The 12,838-nt window shown below is 33.9% G+C and overlaps 1 protein-coding gene across 1 annotated transcript in view; it reads left to right on the top strand.

Annotated features, from left to right (window-relative positions):
• LOC149155691 (ras-related protein RABH1e-like) overlaps positions 1-12,838 on the top strand; it is a 224,987-nt gene that overhangs the window by 70,288 nt on the left and 141,861 nt on the right. Inside the window, exon 4 of the mRNA XM_089441074.1 lies at positions 9,170-9,281. Coding sequence (XP_089297200.1) covers positions 9,170-9,281 — 112 coding nt within the window. The remainder of the gene's footprint in view (positions 1-9,169; positions 9,282-12,838) is intronic.

The raw sequence follows: 12,838 nt of genomic DNA, 5'->3' as shown, positions 1-12,838 counted from the left end.
GGAAAAGGAGTGGTCAACATTCTGACTAAGCAGGTGGAGTCGAAGACAATCTCAGAGGTATATTATGTTCCTAGTCTCAAACATAATTTGATAAGTGTTGGTCAATTAACACAGAAAGGATATAGAATTATCTTTGAAGGCTAAGAATGTGTTATATATGACAAGCCCCCAAGCTAGCAGTTGATAGAAAAGGTGAAGATGACGAGGATCAGACTCTTTCCTCTAATTATGAATTACAATGATCAGGTCAGTTCTTTTGCAGTTGCATGTTCTGATGAATATTGGTTATGGAACTTTCGGTTTGGACACTTTCACTTTTCAGGTTTAAGATTGTTGCAGAAGAAATAAATGGTCAGAGGATTATGTTCCATCAAAGAACGTGCTAGTACTTGTGAGTGTTGCATCTTGAGAAAGCAACACCGTGAAATTTTTCCAAAGGGAGTTGCATACAGAGCAAAGCAATCTCTTGAGGTAGTGCATACAAACTTGTGTAGACCTATGAGGACACAGTCGATTGGTGGAAGTTATTCCTTCCTCACTTTCATTAATAACTATACCAGAAAGACTTGGGTTTACTTCTTGAAACAGAAGTCTGAAACTTTTGCAAAGTTCAAAGAATCCAAAGCCTTAGCAGAGAACCAAAGTGATCGAGATATCAAGGTATTGAGGTCAAATCGTGGTGGAGAATATGAATCAAAGGCATTCCATGATTAATGCAAACAACATGGGATTAGAAGATAGTTTACAACCAGGTACACACTGCAGCAGAATGGTGTAGCAGAGAGAAAAACATGACAAATATGAACATGGTAAGAAGCATGTTGAAAGGAAGAAACTTTTCTAATGAGTATTAGGCAGAAGTAGTTGCATGTGATATTTTTGTGATCAACAGATCTCCTACAAAGAGTGTGATGAACAAAGTACTAGAACAAGCATGGTCATGTATGTATTGCAGTGTAGCTCATCTCAGAGTGTTTGATGTGTATCTTATGCACACGTGCCTAAGGAGTGAAGAGGAAAATTTGATGATAAAAGTGAAAAATGCATATTCACTGGTTACAGTGATAAATCAACAGCTTACAAATTGTATAACCGTGTCACAAAGAAGACCATAATTAGCAGAGATGTTGTGTTCAAAGAACAAGAGTCATGGAATGGAATTGTTGACAAAATAGTTGATGCAAAAGTTCCATTGATGGAAGAAGATGATGTAGTAGAAAAGGAGCAATAAGAATCACAGGTGAAGACACCCAATAGAGACACACCAACAAGGATTTCAAGATTTTTAGAGCAACATGGATCTTCAAGTAGATCAACAGATCGAGATTCTCACAATAATCAATCAAGTGATGAATCAAGCAATGGTAAGAGAAAGATGAGAAGTTTGAAAGATATTTATGATGATTTGGATGTTAGTTCAAATTTTGCATTGTTGTCATTCCAACCTTTTTCGTTTGAAGAAGAAATCAGAGATGAAAATTGGGTGCAAGCCATGGATGAAGAAATTGAAGCTATTGAAAAGAATGATACATGGGATTTGGTTGATTTACCAAAGGACAAAAATCTCATTGGTGTGATGTGGGTGTACAAGACAATGTTGAATGAAAAAGGTGAATTCGATAGATTTAAAGCAAGACTTGTAGCAAAAGGATTGTTGCAACAGCCGGAAATAGATTTTGGAGAAACTTTTTCTTCGATAGCCAGATTGGATACCGTAAGAGCAGTTCTAGCCACAACAGCTCAAAACAAGTGGAATGTATATCAGATGGATGTGAAATCAACCTTCCTGAATGGAATTCTAGAAGAAGAAATTTATGTGTAACAACCTCCATGATATGAAGTTAGAGTAACAAAGAGAAGGTTTACAGGTTGAGCAAAGAACTTTATGGATTGAAGCAAGCGCCTAGAGCTTGGTATAGCAGAATCGAAAACTACATGATTAAGAATGGATTTTGCAGAAGCAACATTGAGCCTACATTGTACACAAAGGTAAATGAGCATGATATTTTGATTGTTTGCTTATATGTTGATGACATGATTTTTACAGCCAATTTTGAGATAGATGAATTTAAAGCAGCCATGATGAAAGAATTTGAGATAACAGATCTTGGTCTCATGAAATATTTTCTTGGCATAGAAGTTGAGCAATTTGAAAAGGGAATATGCCAAAGATTTGTTGAAAATATTCAGGATGGAAAATTGCAAACATGTCCCTACACTAGTTTAACAGGTACAAAGTTAAGTAAGGATGATATAAGATCATATGTCAATCCAAATCTATTCAAAAGATTGGTTGGCAGTCTCATGTATCTCACAGCTATAAGACCTCATGCAAGGAATGAGTTTGATTTCTGGATTTATGGAGACTCCAAAAGACAAACATTAGAGTGCAGGAAAAAGAATTCTGAGATACATAGCAGGAACTAGAGATTGTGGCATAATGTATGCAAGCACAGAAAAGAAAGATTTGATTGGATATACAGATAGTGATTTTGTAGGCAGTTTGGATGATAGGAAGATCACTTCTGGTTTTGTGTTCCATATTGGTTCACGTGTGATTTCATAGGCATCTAAAAAGTATCCCAGTGTGACACTTTCATCAGTAGAAGCAGAATATGTAGTAGCAACATCAGCAGAATGTCAAGCAGTGTGGTTAAGAAGAGTATTTGATGGACTCAAGCAAAAGCAACAAGGATCAACAACAATTTACTGTGAAAACACCTCAGCAATTGCACTATCCAAGAATAGTGTGTTTTATCAGAAGAGCAAGCATATTGATACTAAATATCACTTTATTAGAGAACTTGTGAGAAATGGAGAAGTTCACTTGAAGCCTTGTAAATCTAGTGATCAATTGGCTGATATATTTACTAAGTCATTAGCACAAGATGTGTTTGAGTTTCATAGAAGAAACTTGGGTATTGTAAGCCTAGCTGAGACATAGACGAACAGGCATGTTTGAGTTTTCATGAGTCATGTTTTAGTTTAGTAGTCATAATTAAGGGGGAGTGTTAAAATAAGATAATTACTCCTACATGAGGAGTTCGCTAAACATAGAGAGTCAGTTAACTGAGTGATTGAGTACTTGAGTGTTGAGTCAAGTCGAGTTAAGTGATAGACGACGTTTAGTGTGTGGTGCATGTGGTTGCATGTCAAGGCGAGTAGCTAGTTAGAAAAGGATAAATACCCTTCACTCGGTTCACTGTAAGCATCATGTTTTGTGTGATCAATAGAAGAGTCGAAGCTCGTGTTTAATGTGTGAATTTATGCTTTTTTTGCTCCACCTTTCCAAAAAAAACTAGATGACCACAAAAATAGAGAAACTACTTTCTAAATTCTTAACATGCTTTCTTTCTTATCATGGTTATTCATCTTCACAAGTCATGGGATTGACCTCATGGTTCATCTTTAGAAGTCATGGGATTGACCACAGGGTTGGCGATTGTGAACTAGTATTTGCATTGCTGTAACTTGTCATCGCCAGTTCTTCATCTTTCTGTACAATTATTTACCTTCACATACTATCCTTTTGATAAGTTACAACCATCCACATCCGATTTTGTCGACACTTCGCCCTTCACCTTAAAAAATTATTTTACTAGTTATTTCAGTGTTGGTGTATTCCAATACGAGTTTTACCTATTAGTCACTTATTAGTTGTAAGTTCATATAATGCTCCTTATCATAACCATCTCTGGCTGACACTAAGTCTCATCCATTTGTTATCCATTATTATCTAGGAAGGAATTATTTTTTTAATATTCAATATAACAATATTAAATGTAATTTCGTCTTTTTGGTTTGTTTTATTTAGTATAAATTTATTTATAATTAGGATGAATCTCATATTTCTTCATGATCTGAAAAGAGGTGCATCCTGCCTTGCTTTCTTATATCAGAGTAGGTGTTTCAAACTCTTATTTTTTGAGAGATAATTGTAGGTTGTGCAGACCAATTCAGAGCAACATCCAAATCGTGGGTTGAATTCGTACAAAAAAAATAACCATTTGAGATCGTGGCTAATTAGCTCAGGTTTTGGATCAAATTTGAGAGAGATACATTGGTGTGTCCAAATCTTGTTAGTTTGAGTATGAAGCGTTGAGGAAAACTAATCTCCCACACCGTACACTCAAATAATCGAATTGACCAGATTAGATTTGGGAATATTGAGGTGACGTTTGTACTATATGTCCAGGTTACAGTACAATTATTTTTCTTCTCACATTGCTTTCTTTTTCTCTTCTTCTTAACACATCCAAATCGTGGTCATTTACTACCATCAAAGGAGGATCTTAGGCTAGGATTGGGGAAGTTATTGATAAAGGTATCAATTGTCCTATTTGAGTTTGAAATTGCAATCCAAATTTGTCAAGGATTTGATACTGTGATACAAGTGTCAAGTTCCAGAGAAAATTTATTTTTTCAATGCTTGATATCATATTATACTCCAAATAATAAAACTCAAACAATTTTTCTAGAAACCACCCTAAATAATGGTAGAATTAAGGCCATCATTAATCCATTATTGGTAATGATAGGGTTCTTCAATTGTATTTTTGGGTTTTAATAGGAAACAATTGAGTTGGTGTTGTGAATATTTATCAAGTTGGGTTAAATATTGTAGTAACTTAGTGAGAAGAAGGTTCTTGATTAGCTTAATGAGCGCATTACCTTGTAGTGTGTCATTTCCACGTTGCAGAGATAAAATAAAGAACTGGAGAATCAATTGAAGGGTGAATCTATTATCTTCCAAACTAATTGGGCTGGGAAAAACCAGGAGGGTTGATGACTTGGGGAAAACATTGGAATTTGTTTTTTTGCATAATATCATAAGCCAATTTGAGAACAAAATTAACAATCACGATACTTTGGATATGAATGTTAAGGCTATCATTCATTGATAAAATGTTTCCTCGAAGGATGAAATTTGTAGGATGGAGGGGACAAATGCTTAACTCAGCAATGAGGTTGCCTACTTACAAGAATTTCTTGATATATTTCGTGAAGAAGATACCCCTCTTCAAGTATATAACAATAGATGTTTTGATAAATATGAAGCCTTAAAATAATATTATGATCTCTTGTTAATATAGTTGACTTACAAGAATGAGACTACTTAGGTCTTGCAAGACTTATAAATAGAACCTTGAGCTAGAAGTTAGTCCGCGACAAGATGTTGTGAAGAAGACTATTGTTGTTGAGCTATTGGACTCACCTATTACATCTTCCACATTTGGTGAACTCAATTGACACACCACTACTTGTAAGATGGCCAATATTGATGTTTATGTTTCATCACATGCTTTATTGGTCACTAATGATATTATTTCTCCTAGCTTTGAAAAGCACACTATTAGTGTTGGGTCCCAACTACTCTAGAAAATGGGCTACATCGAAGAAGAACTTCAGATGAATGAATATGGAATTTTTTTTCTTATCACACTTGAGGAACAAAAATCTATGGAAGGTATTTTATATGATGATATTTCTGCTACCTTACTACCTACATATGGTCCTATTAAGTCTACACAGGTGTTGTTATAGGCGAAGTTTAGACTAAGTTGCTAGAAGAGCATACCCCCTGTTGAATATGTTGTGCAAACTGATGAGATGGTTGATAATTTCATTGAAAATGAAAATGTTGTTGACGTACATGATTTTATTTCTACTAATGCACCAAGATTTGAGCCTACAGATTAGAAATGTTTGCCATATCATCACCCTCATCAAAGTCTAGATTTACACAGGAATCAAACTTCTTCGAAAGATGGAAGCTATCAATTCATCTCATTGTAGAATCGACGTGAAAGACAAAACCATGGACCAATGATGACTATGAGGTTGGAATGTGGTTGTATTAAAGAATGGTTGTGGAATAATTTGACTAGAAGTTTGAAGACTTCATATTGTGGTGTATCAATAGCTATATGGTTATACTACATTAGTCTTAATTGTTGATTATCTTGGAGGTGGTCAATAAATGAAAGATTGAGTTATTTATCAATTGATCTTCAATTGTTGTTGCTCCCTCAGTTGTGTTTAATGGGCGAGGGTAGGGTCTGGGGTGAGGTAGAGGGGGAAGTTTGATGATGACAAAGGCTATCTTAATGGAAATAGAATTCCTATTGTTGTTGTCTTGTTAGTTGATTTGTCAACTCAGATTGTATTTTGGACATCCATTTTGGTAAATTCTTTGATGAATTTGATTGTTGTATTGATAATATTTCATTATTTTTGTTTAATGAGCATTGATGGTGACAGTGTTCAAAATTTTTCAGGAGTTTTGTTGTATGGTAATTGATCAACTTTTACAATCAAAGAAATTAATAGGGGAGTGTTGTGCTATGTAATTTCTTTTCCTCCAAGCTGAGTTACATGGATCTTTGATGTCGTTGAGAACTTGGGGTTTCCCAAATTTCTTTACAAAGTTTGTTATACTTTCTGTTTGGACCTTGTAGTGTCTACATACCTCATTGTTTGTTTGATTGTTGATGATGATTGCTTCTATTTGAATCCTTTGTTTTATTCTCATCGAATCCTATTTTTCTAAAACATTTATGTGGTTTTTGTCAATTTTTATCTTTCATGTGCCACTGCAGTGGAACATATTCTAATTTACAATTCAACCAAGCTCATTGAGGTTACTTGACTCTCCTCTTCAAAGTTTTATTCATTATCTTTAATTGGATCTTTTAGCATCCACAGGGCTCCTATTATTTTCATTGAATGGATCATTGTGAGATCTATAGTTTCAACTTCGATGCCTCCTTGAATAATAACATTCTTTGCTTTTGTGGAGAAAGGTTCTTTCCTGCAAGATTTTCTCTGCTTATGAGAGTTTGTAGTTAGGTACCTTAGCAGGGCTTCTTGCTAACGCCCAATTTTCATTATATTTACTTCTTACATTTTACTTAAAGAAGTGCTAATGTTGGTAGTTTCCAACACACTTTTTTTTTCAATTAACTTATTCTTATTAGTTGTAAGTTCAAGTAATGTATAATTATCATAACTATCATTTATTAAATCTCTTCAATTATTATATATAGAGGACATATTTATATATTTAAAGCAATATCAAATATAGATTTATTCTTTATTCTATAGAGTAAATTATTTAATATTTACATTAAATTTCAAGTTTATTTTAATTAACCTTTACATAAGGTGCATTGTTTTCCTCCTAGTGGGTAGTAATCATTTACCTTCGAGTGCTATTTCGACATCTAATGTTATTTTCGTCTTTGGATCCTAGATTTTATTCACTATTTCTCATAATTTTTTTTCCATGGTAGACCGTTGTGCGAAGGAGTGGCTCCATACATTAGAGAGCCGACTCATGTGACTTTCTTTGCATGGAACCATGGTGTGCACCAAATAACACTAACCTCACGTCACTTTATTGCCAAATCATGTGTGACTTTTGTTATGTGGAATAGTGGTCTATATGTCGAGTAGCACTTGCCACTAACAATGTGTAACTTATATTGCATGGGAAGTTAGAGGTTAGCACGTTCACGTGTTTGACGGCAGCTCGTATAAACAATGGATACACTGAGGTTGCAATTTTATATTGCATGCGAACTTTACCGTATTCTACATGAGAAAATGTTGTAGTTGCAAGGTGTAATAAGAAACCATTCGTGACACAATATTGATTACGTAAATTTAAGAAGGCGATGAAGAAAATGGTGTAGTTGCAAGGTGTAAGAAGAAACCATTCGTCACACAGTATTGATTGTGTAAATTTAAAAGGCGATGAATTAGTGGCACGCACAAAGGAGCACCCACATATCTGCGTTCATTACGAACAAAACAAATTGTATATCCTTCCTGAGAAGGATCTTCTTGTGTGGACAAAGCAGGAGCGCCCATATATTTTCTTTGATTCCGAACGACAGGGAATGTATATCTTTCCTAAGCAGGAGCCTACGTTCGTGTGCAACCTGCCTTCTTAGGATAGGTCATGCCTCTTGAGATCAATAAAGTCATTGGAGGTCCCACCACATAGTAAACTGAAGTAAATGGTCAATTTTGCCACTAAGTTCTCCAATGACCTGAATTTACAATATTGTTAAGCTCAGGGACAGTAGTTGTTTGTTTGCTTCTTTTTTTTCTTTAAAGGGAAATCATTTTTTTTTTTGTGATTTGAAAATTTTTTAAGGTTTTTTTTTAAATATTTGAATATTTTGCAGGTATTTTTTTAAATATTGTTTTTTGTTTAATTGTGTTGAATTTAGGTGAGAATCAATGTTAGATGGAAGAATGATTTGTGAAAATATTGTCACCATGATTACTCCAGATAACTTCCACCTTCAACCTCTCTCTATAAAATTTAAATTAATAATCTTATAAAAATTAAATCTCAAACAAATCAACTAATCACACTTCACAAATATTTTACTATATTATTTTTATTAAATATTGTTTTCAACATAATAATATAAATTTATACCCATATTATACCCCTCATCGATCATCTTTAGCAATACTTATTTGTAATGTTCTCTGATTTCCTCCTTGTTTGTAAGAAATAGTGTTGCAAGAAAATGTTTGGTAATTGCGTTTATCATCTTAATAATTGGATGTTTGATTATTTTGGCATACATATTAGTGAAGAATTATGTTGGATGTTGTTATCTTAATAATTGGATGTTTGATTGTTTTCGCATACGAAGAATTATGTTGGATGTTGTTATATGAATGCTTGATTATATTTCGGTATCTAATTGATTTTATCATCTTCGTCTTTAAATGTTTAACTTTTTTGGAATAAGTATTAGTGAGTAATTATGTTGGATGTTGGCATATGAATATTTGATTATATTTTGGCATATGTATTAGCAAAGAATTATATAGATCGTTGTTATTACTACATGTTTGCTAGGGATTTACATTGGAAGAAGAAAATACGAAAATCAAATGGTTTACTGCAACTAAGAAATTAATTCTTATTGAAATATCAATTATTTTGTCATCTAATTTTCACAGTCGAAAGAGTGAAAGTAATAGTTAACTAGATTTTTAACTTATGTATTGGATGTAATTTTTTGCTAATGTCATGAGTTGCAAAATAAAATTTCGTGTGTATGTTGTATTAATGAGGATTGTTTTTTATTAGAAATAATATCTTATTTGCTTCTTTTCTTTTTATTTCATTAATGATGTGTAGATCGCAAATCCTTCTTGAACTTAACAATGTGGTTGCAACAAATACGAGCAGAAGGTGCTAGAGATGTTATAATCGTTCTTGTTGGAAATAAGACAGATCTCTTAAGCAACAGGTATTTTTTCAAAAGAAAATCTTTTCAGTTGCTTGTGGATTGATTTTGAATATTTTTAATACTTATAACTTGAACTTATTTTTGTATTGTTCAAATTTAGTTAGGAAAATAGATTCTCGAAACATTAATTACAAAATGAAATATTGTAGTCTCCCAAAACTGGAAAAATTATTTTATGCAATAATTTGAAAAAAGACTTATAATAATAATATGTGATTCATGCCATTGTGCACAAACATTTTATAACCATAAATATTAAAATTATTTCATAATGATTTTAGGTTATGATTTCAAAAAATAGACTTCTTTCTATAGATTTATTTGTGGGAAGATGTGATTCATGCCATTGCGAAAAGACCTTTTATGAGTAGAAATGTTAAGAGGATTTCTTACATAAATTCATTGTCATTTTTGGCTTCTGCATATTATTATATTGATATTGATAGTGAACAAAAAAATTGTCCTACTTATGATCTTACATGGGACAAACAATTATACACTACATACGAATTTATAAACAACGGAATATAGATTATTTGCATAATTTCTTTGGAAATCACTTTCCATTTATAATTATTCATTTTTTTTTTTCTTTATATGTTAATATCAATTCGATTATATATGAATAACATTCAAATATTCTTTGCATAAACATGAAATTTACTTACATATATTCCTTAAATATGGAGAGATATGTTTGAATGGGATAATTTACTCTTTATATTAGAAGAGGACAATCTTAACTTACAACAAAATTTCTTGTTTTTTTAAATATCAAATGGGTGTTTTACCTTACTTTTCACGTTTGAATGGATTTGAGAAGGAAAATTGGTTCTATAGTTTAAGATTTCATCTCCCATTGTAATGAAGCTCTCCTTGTAATGAAGCTCTCCTTGCAATCTTGAATGGGAAGATAATCTTTTTAGTCGCAAGTTGTTTGTGCATAATGTATTGCAACTTGTATGACTGTTTGACTGTAATGAGGTTAAATACATTAGTTTTGAACTTTGTAATAGAATGAAGTATCGTTAGAATCACATTTTTTGGACTTCAAAACATTGTTAAGTGATTGGAGGTGTATGAATGCTTCTTCTTTATATTTGTATAGTTTTGTAGTTTCTTTTGATCACCTTTTGATTTAAACTTGGATGATCAATATGTATGGGTCACCCTTTTGATTTGACAACAAGTGGTTTGTTTCTATGTGGTTTATGCTCTTAATCTTAACTTGGAGTATTGTAGTCTTTGGGATTGGATGGATTCATTTTTTCCTATTGTAGAGTGGATTATTAGAGGGAATTTCAATATGGTGGAGTGGGAGGGATAGATGTGGGGGTGTAGGGTTAGTGGATCAAAGAATCATGCATGATATTGTTGCAGGGTTACTCTTTAAATTTTTGATCCAATTGGATGCATACGGGATTGGATTATGGTGGTTTCTATATATCAGTAGGAACTAGTGTAGAAATTAATAGAAATTTGCTACAGTTGATGAATTCAAACTGAAAACAAGCGATTACAAATTCTGTCTACTATTCTGCGGAATGGAAATCACAATTTAGGAACACATATAATGACATGCAACCATCAAAACCACAACACAATGACTTATAGGGGAACCCAACTAGAGAAAACCCCTTTGCTGCTTTTCATTAATTAGATGAGATTGAGAAACTATTACAACGCCTTAATTCAACTCTGAAGTACATCTTGCACTGTAAAAATGTTCTTTTGCTTCTTGACCTACTATGCCCAACACTTAGCCAGTTCAAACCTCATCCAGCCTCCTATTTATTGTGCAATCCTGGAGGAATTAAGCTCCTAAAAAATAGGGAAATTCTTTATTTCCTTCTCCAATTCCCAAGGAATTGATCACCTTCTTAATTTCCAAGTTTGTACACTCAACTAGTATACGTCTGGTAATTAGAATGTGCCTTTTCCTCCACTCCATCTAGGCAATTCGAATTACATGCATGTCAGGGCTATTTTTAACTGATTGACTAGTTTAACTAAGAGATCACTGGGTTAACAACAGTTCTAGTACTCAACTGACCTTCAAATAATGCAGTTACTTAATTGAGCTTAGTTAATCGAGCTCAACTGAAAATAATTGAACTAGATTGCTAAATTTTAGCAATTACTACATGCACAACTCTACTCCAAGTCTATAACTAGAATTTAATGACTTAACTAGTAGAAAAGGCCATGTCACTCTAGCTAACTACAATCTAAGTCATCTAGATGATGTGGAAAATCGAATTACTCAATTTTTCTAAGGGACGAGTCAAATTGATCCTTTCTTGCTACAATTTCTAACACTCCATCTTAGCAAGAAAGGGATTTTGCACCACCCCTATCCTGCATCTTTGGAATTTGAATGTGCCTCTTGAAAATGCCTTTGTCAAGATATCTGCATCATACTCCTTAGTTGAAATGTACTGTAGCCTCCTAATTTTCCTCTGCACACAATTTTGCAAGCGATTGTACCTAATATCAATGTACTTGGAATTGTCATGAAATACAGGATTGTTAGAGAATATGATACAACTATGATTTTGACGATAAATCATTTTCTAATCCATCTCCTAATTGAAAAGACGCGCAAGTATTTTCCTCGCCCATATGGCCTCACATGCTTCTTGGCTTGAAACCATGTACTCAACCTTTACTTAGTTGAGTGCCATAGACCTCTGTTTCTTGATAGACCAGGAAATAAATGTAGACCCAACATTGAGGATAACACCTAAAGTACTTTTCCTGGCTGATGGATTCCCTTCCCAATATACATCATTGAAGCCTTGGATCTTCACTCCCTCTGTCCTCCTGTACCATAACCCATACTCATTTTTTCCTCTGAGGTATCATAACTCATGCTTTGTTACCTTCCAATACAACTTGGTAGGCTCCACGGCTTAACTCAACTGATTAACTGCATAGCATATGTCAAGCCTTGTGCTCACGAGGTACATCAAGGATCCCACAATCTTGTTCTAGATGGTAACATCTACTGCCTCTCCTGAAGAACCATGCTCCTTCCTCTAGTTTGTAGCTATAGGTGTGTCCATAGGCTTGCAATTCTCCATGCGAAATATCTGAAGTATTTTAGAGGAATAATTCCCCTAACTCACAAAAAAATCACCATCACTCTGCCATACTTCTAGCCCAATGAAGTAATGAATCAAGCCGATGTCTTTCATCTTGAATTATCTTGCAAGGTCCTCCTTGCAAGAGTGGATCAACTACTCATCCCCTGTAAGTATCAAGTCATCAACATTCAATACCAAGATAAGAAACTTGCCATCTACCAGAATGTGAGAGAGATTGGCATCTTCTTCGCTTTTGGTGAAACTTAATCCATTGAGATATGTGTCAATCTGAGTGTACCATGCTCAGGGTGTCTACTTGAGACCATACAAGGCTCTCATGAGTCTGCACGCATGTGTCTCCCTGTCATATGTCTCAAATCCCGCTGGGTGTTCGATGAAAATTTCTTCTTCAACAACACCTTTTGAGGAAGGTGGTCTTCACATCCATCTCATGGATCTTCCACCCCATCT

The sequence above is a fragment of the Pinus tabuliformis genome, chromosome 9, assembly GCF_031772625.1.
Source record: "Pinus tabuliformis cultivar Carrire ecotype Pingquan chromosome 9, CPIR1, whole genome shotgun sequence".
Lineage (NCBI taxonomy): Eukaryota > Viridiplantae > Streptophyta > Pinopsida > Pinales > Pinaceae > Pinus > Pinus tabuliformis.
The sequence above is the reverse complement of the archived record's forward strand: the minus strand, read 5'-3'. Positions and strand labels throughout refer to the sequence as shown.